The 12,057-nt window shown below is 48.0% G+C and overlaps 1 protein-coding gene and 1 long non-coding RNA gene across 2 annotated transcripts; one reads left to right on the plus strand and one right to left on the minus strand.

The window, feature by feature from the left end:
- Nucleotides 1–73: 73 nt before the first annotated feature.
- On the minus strand, nt 74–759 carry tomm5 (translocase of outer mitochondrial membrane 5 homolog (yeast)). Its single transcript, XM_060062501.1, has 2 exons — nt 548–759; nt 74–361 (listed from the first exon to the last, which is right to left on the minus strand). Exons 1-2 carry the CDS (start codon nt 666–668, stop codon nt 327–329), a joined length of 156 nt encoding a protein of 51 aa, XP_059918484.1. The 5' UTR covers nt 669–759; the 3' UTR covers nt 74–326.
- A 379-nt stretch (nt 760–1,138) lies between these two features.
- LOC132465748 (uncharacterized) lies at nt 1,139–9,696 on the plus strand. Its single transcript, XR_009527687.1, has 2 exons — nt 1,139–1,402; nt 8,113–9,696. It is a non-coding gene; the product is annotated as an uncharacterized LOC132465748 (long non-coding RNA).
- The last annotated feature ends 2,361 nt before the right edge of the window (nt 9,697–12,057 follow it).

The raw sequence follows: 12,057 nt of genomic DNA on the forward strand, positions 1-12,057 counted from the left end.
GAAAAACATTGATATTTTGACGGATCATATGACAAACATAACACAGCGACTCATCAAGTCTCAGCCAGAAGAGTTCAACACATTGTATTTTATTATATCACACATTGATACTGCTTCTGCATACACGTTCACAAATAGTTACATTCTCTTCAACAACGACATGGAATAAGAAAAGTGGAGGGCTGGTTCTCGGTGGCAGTGGGCCTATTGATCTTCCACACAGCTGCAGTGGAGTCTCTCATGACGGCGGTGTTGTTGACCTGCAGTCTGCCCTTGGGGTCGCGACCTGCCATTGGATGGAGGAACAGGTTCGGGACGGGTCCCGATCATATGCTGTCCAGCTTCTTCAGTACATATGGAGCTGCAAACGCAGGAGAAAAACTATTCAAGAGCCTTTCCCATAGTACATCGTCACATTTGAATTGATTCATTAATTAATGATGTGTTGCAGTCAGAAGGCCATGCTCAGTGATCATGGAGTAATGACAGACGTCTCCACGGTTGTTTTTTCCACCGTAATGTCATCAATGTCATAGACTGTACTCACTGGCTCGGAGGAGAGCGATGTACAGAATGAAGTTGCGCACGGACGTGAAGACATCCTCCCTCATCTTCTTCTTCATTTCCTCCGGGTCCAGCTTGGGACCTAGTCCTTCCAGTTTAAACATGGTAACGTCCTGTTGGGTTTATTATTCTGCTCATGAAATTAAGAGAGTCGGATCTGAAGCATGTGGAAAGGAAATAACGCACCGGAAGTACGTAATGGGTTAACAAATGAAGGGTGACCCGTATCACACCGCCCTCTAGCGGCTGACATTTGAACAACAGAACAATATACATATAACTAACAGTATAATAACTAATAATAATACGATAATAACGGTATACAAATTGAATATGCGGCCTGATATAAAGTATTATATTTTTTGTATTTTTTTTCCCAAATTTCAAAAATATTATTAGTGAAACAACAGGATTGTTATTATTATTATAAGTATTATTAATAATGATCTTGTTATTATTAATGTGGGCGTTATTATCAGTGGTATGGGCCAAGAACAACAACCATATTACAGAGGACAGGGGAGACCCCACAGGGAACTGGGTGAAGGCAGCTCTGACCGATGAGTGTGGGGGAGAGAGAGAGAAAAGGGAGATAGAGGAAGGAGGGAGGGAGGGAGGGAGGGGTGGGTTATTTCTGAGCTCAGGGCCGAGGAGGATTAAATGAGAGCAGTCCCAGCAGCACGATGACAGCATCCAGTGTGAGGCCAAACCCCCCACCATTCGGGCCGACGTAGGTTCTCCCGAATAAATTATTAACCTTAAACCTTAGATATCAGTGATTTACTGCGAGATCTACCCGAGACACCTATTATCCTCCCGTGGCTTCTAACAACACGAGGTGAGTTGTATTTTCGTGGTATTCTCTGGTTTTCTCGTGTCTGGAGGGGCAGCCGGCGAAATGGCACCTTGCGTTAATGTCTTAATATTCATATCTAAAAGATGGATGGACAACGAGTCGTGTGCGCGTCGCCCTGATACACCGGTGCTCTAATTGAGATAGGGGGTAAAGGGTTTTTTAATCGGATTAAGATTAGGAAATAGACAACAAAAGATGGACATTTGTTTTCTTTGTTTAGTCTGCTGGTTTGGCGTGGATGCGACCACTGATTACGATCTGAAAGGATGGGGACGTTGTTGGGTCATGTAATGAATATATACATTCACCCTTCACTTGCCCCATGAGCAGCGGTAGGTTACTAATGTCCGTGGTTTGTACCCTACTCCACTAAAGTAAATTACCCCATATCGTGTTTCAAATGTACGGTATAAGTGTGGATGCTGGACCAGCCAGTGTACCGAGCAGACACGGTGGGTGATGCTATCCCACTACACAAGACGGGCCAGCTCTCTTTCTACACCCCACTAACACATGCCTCCATCCCTTCCATTCATCGAATAGCCGTATAAACCACGCTCACTGCACTTCATGATCTGACTGCATTCAGCAAGGACGATGCACGCTAGGGTGTATCCCGTTTCTTTTCTAAATGTCTGCATTTAGTAGGTATTGTTCAGGTTTGTTCTACATCCAGTTATGAATGGGCGTCGGCAATATGCGTGCTATCTTTTTCTCTTTTATTAGCGAGACTGAGATGTCCTCCATCCTCCATGCTCTCCTCCTCCTCGTCCACGGCGTGAAGGGAGGCATGGTCCACTCAGGACACAAGATCAGGACAATGTGTTCTGCTGTTCTAGGGGGGGTCGTTTGATGTTGCGTGGTTAAATAACAAAAAGACTACTTATCAAGGTTGGATTCAGAGACATGTGCGCGTCTGCAGAAACAACAAAATACGCGGTGTGAGGAGGCGGTAGCTTGCCTTCGATATATTTTTGACAGCATGGTGTCATGTTACAGTGAAATCAAGGCACATTAAACACGCACTGTCTATCTGGTTGGAAAAGTGCTTTAACAAAAAAGCAAACAACATAACAACCATAGCATGTGTTACATGGCTGTGTGTATTGCCTGTGTTTGCGCGTGTGTGTGGGTGTGTATAGTGAGTGAGTGAGTGTGTGTGTGTGTGTGTGTTTGTGTGTCTGTGTATATTGTGTGTGTGTGTGTGTGTGTGTGTGTGTGTGTGTGTGTGTGTGTGTGTGTGTGTGTGTGTGTGTGTGTGTGTGTGTGTGTGTGTGTGTGTGTAGGTCTAGTATAAGCCTGTGCGATGCCAGTGTAGTGCGATGACTCAGGGCTGTGGAGTAGGATGAACCATGTGAGGCGATGCGCTGCGCTCAGGTCAGCCAGCCGGAGTAGAGAGAAGGGCGACAGGCAGAACTCGAGCATCAGGAAAGACTGCCTGCATCTCTGCCTGCTCGCACTAGCCACACTCTGCCCTACTGACTAGCTGTCCCACTTTCTGCAGCCTGTCAAGAAAAGCACCCAGGCGTTCTGTTGTGGTTTCCTTCTCCTGCTCGTATAGTCTGTGTGAAGGGCTGTGATGCCGGGGTTATCTCTGCTCCTCTCCACACTACCGATTGAGTCATCATTTAGAGTAACCTGATTTTCGACGTTGATGAACATCTGCATCAGGCTCCGATATCCATCACTTCGGACATAAATGATCAGTGACCAGTCGATATCTATAAAAGCATTGTAATGATTTCCAGGAATGATTGCGAAGGCAGGACAGGAGACGCACGCCTTCAAATTAATGTTTTTCTTGGCTCCTGTTTTCCCGGTTGCTGTGGTGGATGAGACAGAACCCCTGACCTCATTGGCTTAATTGAGTGGAGCAGCATCACTGCACTTGACTGGCAGGGAGATCATAATATAGGTCACACTTTGTGTGCATGTATGGCTAGGCATGAGGAGAGGGAACATGCCCGTACAATTTTTTTTACCCTGTTTCCTCCCTCTTATGTGAATCCAATATGAAATATTTAGGCCCCAGCCTGTGAATGCTAGGATTCATCCCAAAGACCCTGGAACGTGATGCATCTGCCTCAGCCGCTTCCCGGATGTAACCTTTACTCAAGATATGAAATGGTATTCCATGATCAATGAACTGGAACACATTTGCCAGCGATAAGCCGAAGGGAAAAGCAAAGGAAACTGTTTACTGGATTTCCAACATCTATCATCTGCTAATATCCCAGCATGTTTCTCCTCAGTGACAGAGAAAATAATAAGCTGTGCTCAAGCCCCGATCAGATATAGAGATACGACACCTCAGCACACTATTCATGTTCTCAAGCCTCCCATGGTTTGGGAGGGTATTCCGAATGCTAATAGCATGAACTGACCGGAGGAGAGAAAGGACATCTGATTGGATTATGTTCAGAAGGGTGAGAACCAAAATGACTCAACCAAATTGAGTCACCGAAACAACACTCATCCGATGACATAATAAAGCATCTGCTTCTTCAACTATTATTTTCATAGAAACTCATTGGGATATGAAATGTTTGCGACTGCTTGCAGTAGTGATTCATCGCTTAATCCAAAGGTAGTAAGTACACCTTTAGGTTTTGCTAGGCATTGAATAAACTGTGGCTAGTGGATCGATCATATCCTCCATACAACCAGTGGATTCCTTTGTATCTTGCTTTTCTTATGTACCTGTGCGTTTAAGTGTTGGTTAGTGGAGCAAAAGATACCGAGTTCGATCCCAAAAATATACCTTTAGGGGTGATCAATCGCTACCTTCTTATTAACCACTATATCAAAACTATTGTCTAGCAATAAAAACTAAGTGCTAAAATAACATAATAAGACCAAACACAACAATGTGTTCCAATGTTAAAACCTTCACCATCGCAGACCTGTCCTGAATATCACTGAGCCCTTTAGTGTGACTGGACAGTGCAGAAGGTAGATTGAATTAGTCAAGTGGCTGTGAGGACCCCTACCACCCATCCCAAGGATCGCAGCTGTATCCTGTGTGTAGTGGACACCACAATTGGTAATGACGTCTTAATGGTAGAGAGAGAGAGAGAGAGAGACGGTTCCTTTTTTAATTATTGGGTTAAAGACATAATATTGTGCACTGTGGGGCTTAGGATTTGTTTATTTGTGTGTGCTTGTGTCTGTGTGTGAGTGTCTGTGTGTATGTGTGTGTGTGTGTTTGTTTGTGTGTGTCTATCTGTCTGTGCATGTGTGTGAGTATTTCATACTGTGTTCCGCAATCCGCAGTGTGGACCAATGAAATTGTAAACGATTTGTTTCTGTGTTTCTATATTTGTGGGTCTGTCTCTGTCTATCTGTCTGTAGCTGTGTCTGTCTGTGTATATCTGTCTGTCTGTGTGTGTGTCTGTGCGTGTGTCTGTGTGTGCGTCTGTCTGTCTGCGTGTGTTTGAGTGGTTCATACTCTGCGTTCCTCAGGAATTGACTGATCTCCTATTTCACGGCGTTGAACTTGAGCGTGTCACTTAGTCTGCGTCGACCAGTTGTCTGCGTGGCATTAATCAACGCAACAGACGCCTGACATGCAGCATCCTGCGCACTGTGGCGGCCCAGCCGAGAGGGTGTTGTGTTCGTCGGCCGTGGCGTGCCAGTAGTTCTTGGGGCTTCTGGAGGGGGAGGGCGGGGGGAGGGCGGAGGGAGGGAGGGGATGTTCAGCTGGGTCGGGGCTGTCTTGGCTCAGAAGTGCTAATTGGATTTCAAAATGTTTTTTCTTCCTTCTCTGTGTTTTCTACTCCAGCTTACTGCAGGCATACGTTTGCCAAGTGTACACCTTGGTGAGCAGCAGGGGCATGATGAGGCAGGACTGGCCCATTAGAGAGAGAGAGAGGGAGAGAGGGAGAGGGGGGAGAGAGAGAGAGCGAGCGAGAGAGAGCGAGAGAGAGCGAGAGAGAGCGAGAGAGAGAGAGAGAGAGAGAGGGAGAGGGAGAGTGTGAGAGAGAGAGTGTGAGAGAGAGAGAGTGAGAGAGAGAGTGAGAGAGAGAGAGAGAGAGGGGGAGATGTAGAGAAATGGGCCACTGGGTTACACAAAAAATAATTGCTAATTGATTTGGGGGATGAAGACAGTGGTGGACTTGAAGAAAGTGTGGTTGTTAAAGAGAGAGAGAGATGGATAGATGAAGAAATCGAGAGGCAGAGAAACCGAAAAACAGAAAGGTGGATGAAAGAAACACTTCTTACCGATCCTCAAAATGTAAAAAAGTTTTTTGCTAAGAATTAAAAATGCAAAAGAAGATTTGAAGCAGCAGCCGAGAGAGAAAGAAAGAGATAAAGAAGAGATAGAAAGAGAAAGAGAAATACAGAAGAGAGAGAGAGATACACAAGAGAGAAAGAGAAACGGGAGAAAGAGAGAGAGAGAAATACAGAAGAGAGAGAGAGATACGAGAGAGAGAGAGAGAGAGAGAGAGAGAGAGAGCGAGCGAGAGAGAGCGAGAGAGAGCGAGAGATAGCGAGAGGGAGACATCAAGGACTTTGACCATTGGGCTGAGCTGCACCTGATGAGGACTTAAGGACATGGCCCTTCAGTGTTCACTATTGCCATTGATTCCAAACCAGATTGAAAGACATCTCATCCCCAAGAACCAGCCCACATGGACCCCCTGGGACCCCATACGGATCCATCCGGGGGCTTATAAGTGTCCCGGAAGTCCTTCCGACCCGCCATGGATCTGCGCTGACTGATTCCTCACATCATCACTCTCAGCCCTAACAATCATATGTCCCTCGCTTGAGCTGAGAAACGACAAGTGGAGCGCGAGGGTGTTGTCTGCTTTTTAATATCTTATATATCGACAAATGGTACGTTAAAGTCTGCCCCTCAGCGGTCCCTGTTGGCTCCAGGCCTGGGAAGTTGTGCCGAGATCAGCTGTTCTCCGCCTCTCCCTCCGGGGAACCACGGCAACCACGGCAGGCCGTGCACACTGCACACTTGTTTTTTCTCCGTTCCAAAACTCAGTTTCTCTTACTGCTTTCCTCAACCTCTTTTTGAAATCCTCCCACTCTCTCCCCCCTCCCCTCCTCCCCCCTACAGCCTCCCCCCCCAATCCCCCCCCCCCCCATCCCAGCAATATCCTGTCCCCATTTTTTTGTCTTCTCTTCACTCTCCTCTGCCTTGGGCCAACTCTCTTCCCTTAGCCTTTTCTCTACAGCCATTTCCCCTGTTTTTGGCCCCATGCCCCCCCTCCCTCCCTTTTCCTCCCTTTCAGTTCCCACCCCCTCAACCCCTGGTTACCCCCGCAGACATGCCTCTTTCTGTCTCCTTCTTGTGCTCCTTGCCCCGCTCTCGGTGCTGCTGCCTGTGTTGGCAGGCCAGCAGGAGGGGGCGACTGCTAGCCAGGGTTAGCTGTATTAGCTCCATGTATTATTCATGCACACTGCCTGCAGTCTCTGTTGGCCTCTGTCCTCCAGCTAGCTCTCTGGCTGGGGCGAGCGGCCCCCGTGAAAGAGCTCCGTGTGTGGGGGCCGAGAGGGCTCCCTGGACGAGCCGCACAGGAAGGACCCCACCACACGACAATCCCCCCCCCCCCCCCCACACCTCCAATCAAATCTCTTGATTTCGGCCCATCTTCAAGGAATAAGGGCAGGAAAGCCATTTTAAGACGGTGGTTTCCTCAGAAATGTTCTAGGTGTAGCTGGTTTCCCTCAGAAACCATAGAGAATGTTTACTCGTTATATCTCCCCTTCACCTCGGCAACCGTTTCGCAGGGCGTGAACGCGTGAGAGTGTGAGTTCAGCGTCCAATTAGAAGTCAGGAATGAAGATTCCTTCAGCCCAATCCTTCCTGATTTGCATGTAGAAGAGAAACCTGCTTTAATCAATGGCCAAGATCTGTGCCTGCTTGGCTCCATACATCATATATGTCCTTCTCTCTCACGCACCCACACACACAAACCAGGCCTTTACGGTCTGCCTTCCATGCTTTCAGAGCTGACCCAGTACCTGTTTACTCAACCGGGTGCCATGAAATTTTTATTCAGAGTACCAGACTGGAGATGGAGTGCGCCTTGTTTCCTCATCGGCATGTGCTTTCCAGGGAGAAAGGCTATTGTAGAGGGAGAGAGAGAGGGGGAGACAGAGAGAGGGTGAGAGAGAGAGAGGGGGAGAGAGTGGATGAGGGAGGGATAGGGGGAGAGAGAGAGATAGGGAGGGAGAGGGAGAGGGAGAGAGAGGATGAGGGAGGGAGAGGGGGAGAGGGGGGGAGAGAGGGAGGGAGAGAGGGGGGAGAGAGGGAGAGAGAGGATGAGAGAGGGAGAGAGAGGCGGGGACAGAGAGAGAGAGAGAGGGGGAGAGAGACAGAGAGATAGGGAACGAGAGAGTGAGTAAGAGAGTGAGACAGAGTGAGCCTCGGGCCAGCAGTGGAAGAGCGTCTTTAAACCATAACCACATCGCTGGTTTTTAGACTCCGCCGTCTGCCTTGCCCAACATACTAACATTCATCCCTCTGGGAATAACCAGCAGTGTCACGGTGACTGTGTGGACAGTGTCTGGTAACGTGTTGAGCCAAGGTCCGTGCTAGATGATCCCAGCACGGAGGGTTAGAACCACGGGACGGCCCGCGGACTCTCCTCGTTCTAAATATAAAAGAGGCGGGCGTGGAGGACTCATCTGAAGTGACACGCTTCCCTGTTGCACTCCCTCTGCCCTCCACACAGGTGGCCCACCGGACCGCCAGTGATCTCCATGGTCACGAGGTCCCGCCCTCCACCTGTTTTCAGCCAATCCTGGGGGGCCACTCCCCCACCCCGAGCTGATGTCTCAGCGGGCCGGACGGATTTTGTTTTCTGGGCTCTGGAAGAGACAAGCGAAGCCTGAACCTCGGTGAGTGGCGTTCTCTGTAAGGCCGCTAGGTCTTGATGTGTGGGTGTCTGGTATTAGTGTGCAGTGGTATGGACTTAGACTGTTGTCTGCTTTCTTTGTGAAGTGGTTGGCAGAAGGCTGTCACCTTTCGTCAATTACAATGTTTCGTTATTCATTGCAACCTTTTAAAGAATGTACTTATTATAATTATAATAAGGGTCAGCTAGATGGGATTTAACTCTTTCGGCTGTGTTCTGATCGTCCCGATACAATAGATACGATCCAATTTTAAAGATTATTAATCGTAATTTTTTTTAATCAGTTTAGGTCAAACGTAGATGTAACCTTATCACTTCAGCATAGTACAGAAATAGTAAAGTATACTGTAAATGATGAGGTGCAATGAGAACATCAATTCAATGAACCAGCGTGTTTCTCACTCTCAATCAATCTGAGTCACGCTAATGTTGCTTGACTATTTGCTGAGTGCTTTTCTCTTCCTTAACCACCAAACAGGTTGAACTTGTTTAATTCATTGTATGACTATTTACCATTACAAATTTACAATTATGTCTAATTAGGCTCTCTTTCTCTCTAACCCTGTTCTTATTTTGTTATCAACACATTTCCTCCTACTGCTTGTGTTTGAAGTGGTTAAAGGTCTTACAACGGGGGTTCCTTGAAACAGTCCACTCAAAGATAGATCCTCCTTCATGCTGCTTTACATGAGGGCTAATTCAGGGTCATCTGTGGCAGCCTCGTAACAGACACAGATACAGGGAAACAAGCAATTAGACAAAGCTGTGCCTTCCCTTCCCCACAAGGCCCATCTGGCCTGGTTCCAGATACTGACCATCACGCCATCTCTGTGTACGTTGCCCGTCTCGGCGAAACGCGGAGATAGCTTCAACCTAAAGCCCTCACAGTTTTGCAAGTCACAAAGTTGGGTTTGTGCAGTTGTGTATCCGCAGCCACTGTCATTGGAGCTGAGGACCTGACTCGGCAGGGGAAGAGAGAGGGAGAAACAGAGGGGGAGAGAGAGAGAGGGGGAGAGAGAGGGGGAGAGAGACAGAGAAACAGAGAGGGAGAGAGGGACGGAAGGGAGAGCAAGATGGAGAGAAACGGAGGAATGAGGAACACAGGATTTACCTGAGTCAGCAGCACCGACCGCAGCAACGACACACAATACACACACATCACTGACACATATAAAAACACAAACACAAACACATACACAAACACACAAACTAACACACACACACACACAAACACACAACAAACACACCCAAATACATATACACACACACACACGTACACACACACACGTACACACACACACACACACACACACACTCTCTCTGTCTCTCTCTCTCTCTCTCTCTCTCTCTCTCTCTCTCTCTCTCTCTCTCTCTCACTCACACTCACACTCACACTCACACTCACACTCACACTCACACACACACACACACACAAACGTACCCCGGAAACAAACCTCCCATGAGTAACCTTGCTGCTACCAGAAGCTCATCCGCCCACCGTCCACCCTGGATCCGGGCGGGGGACAGCGAGCTGTGAGCGAGCCCTGCATCAGGCAGCTGTTTCCCTGACAACAGCTGTCACTCAGCTCGCGCCACTCATCCCTCAGCGCCACGCCCGCCCCCCCCCGGGTGGGACGGCGGGAGGTGCTGATGTGACACCCTGCCCAGTGCTCAGGGGGCTGAGGGGTTGCTGTAATCCTCTTTAGCGCGCCGACCCCGGCTGACACCACAGTACTTATCAACCCTGGAAACACTACAGCTGCTGCCAACATGGCTGCCCCTGGTGGAGCTAGCCTAGCCTAGCTCCCTGCTAGCCCCCCATTCACTTTACACAGGTCCGCCAAGAGCTGCAGAGCGCTATCCGCTACGGCTATGTTATTCCTGTGTAGCGGTAGCCTAGCCGTAGCGATAGCCGGCTAAGTGTCATTAACAGAGGGAGGAATATGTCACATTTATGTATGTATTAATAATAATGTGCTAGACCGCAATCGACCACAATGCAGCATTAACCGCCCAAACACCACCTAATTGGAGTACAGGAACAGGGCCATTACGACTTGAGCGTTGTTGTTTACCTAACTAAGCGCTCATTTCCAAACGAGTGCTTGATAGAGTGCTGGGAAGCCTCTGCCAAACGCCTCCGTCCTGCCCAGCCCTTCTAAAGCTTGACTCCCCTCTTTCTGCGTGCTGATCAAACTGGGCTACGGGGAAGTTGGCAGGGAGAGGCTGAGCCATCGATCGCTCGGTTTCAGGAGCACATTCATCATCGTTAACCGTATCGAGAAGGCCCCCGATCACTATGGTTTGGGCCCCAAGAATGGCCCTCACTAACTCCCCCCAACCCCCACGCCCTTATTGGGTCACAGAGTCCGGCTAAAAAGCTAGACAGCAGAGCTCAGAGCCCACCAGTGATGTTCCGAATGTAGACCCTTTCTAAGCCGTTCCTTCATACGCTGCTCTGAGATTGATGACGGTGTGTTGGGTGTTCTTTGTGGGACAGCCTCTGTCCCACAAAGAAATCCATACATCGATTTCAGCATGTGTTGATCTTTGGGCTCATTGAATAATTCAAATGAGATTGTGGAATGAGAGATACATAAATATACATGTTTGAATAAAACATCGGCCCTCGTCAAGCAAACACAGTGATATCCTGTCGTATGAAGCAGCAGAACTGATATCATCTGCTTCTTGTTTCCTTGAACTGATGGTATGAGAAACCCAATCTCTTCCTGTGGAGAAGCGTTCCAGCATTGTTTTATCCACTTCACCATGACGGAAACAGCCCCCATGTTTTTTATTACATTTTATTTAAATGTTTCACTTGTAGTGCTGTCATTTTCATTCGCCTTATTCCAAATAGAAAAGAAAAGAACAGTTATTTTGTCATTATGATAATTGAATATTTACTGTTAGACTCCTTGTAGGGGAATCCCTCTTTATAAATGTCTTGTTCCTTTCCCCCTGGGTTTGTAGGAGTCTTTGAGTGCTCAGAGTCGGATCAACCTGTCAAATCCCATCTTAAAGCCTGTGAGCTCTGTGAGACGGAAACTGAGATAAAGGGCTGCAGAAATGCAACTTGACGTGAAAAGCGAACACCTTAGTGTTCTACCACAGGGACAGTTCCTGGTGGGTTTAAACGATCAGCTTACTGGATCTGGGAGAGTAGTTTGTCGAGGTTAGACAACAATATGACTGATTGCAGAGACAACAACGATACACATACCTTGCATGAGTTAATTTTTCAGCACTGCTTGCACCTCCTTCTGCAACCAAATCTTAGTCCACGACGGCAGTGCCAACATTGTGGGCGATGAGTCCGAACAAAAAGCAAGGCGGGCGTGATTTATCCTAAATCTGATTTCCCCGTTGCCACGGAGACCCCACTGCTCTTAACAACACAAGTGTGACAACAATTCACACTTGACGACAAGTGTGTAACCAAAGAAGTTCTTAGGTCTCAGCCTGAGCGGAAACAAAGTAGACTTATTTGAAAGCATCCAGACCACTCTTAACTAGCTGGTTACCCAGATGACACACCTCTTACCTGTATTAATCCCTTGTAGACGTGTTTGAATGTGGCCGACTCAACAGGCCATTAAAACGATTACAGTCCTGTTCGGCTGGATGTATTTTTAGTACAGGTCGATACAAGACAATGGACAAGGCAGGGGCCCTTCTTTGTTAGTGTGGATAATCTGCGGCGGTGTATTTAATCAGCGTTAACAGCCCAGGCTGTGAGGCCGTGAGGCTGTGTGTCCG

This window comes from Gadus macrocephalus, chromosome 10 (genome assembly GCF_031168955.1).
Source record: "Gadus macrocephalus chromosome 10, ASM3116895v1".
Lineage (NCBI taxonomy): Eukaryota > Metazoa > Chordata > Actinopteri > Gadiformes > Gadidae > Gadus > Gadus macrocephalus.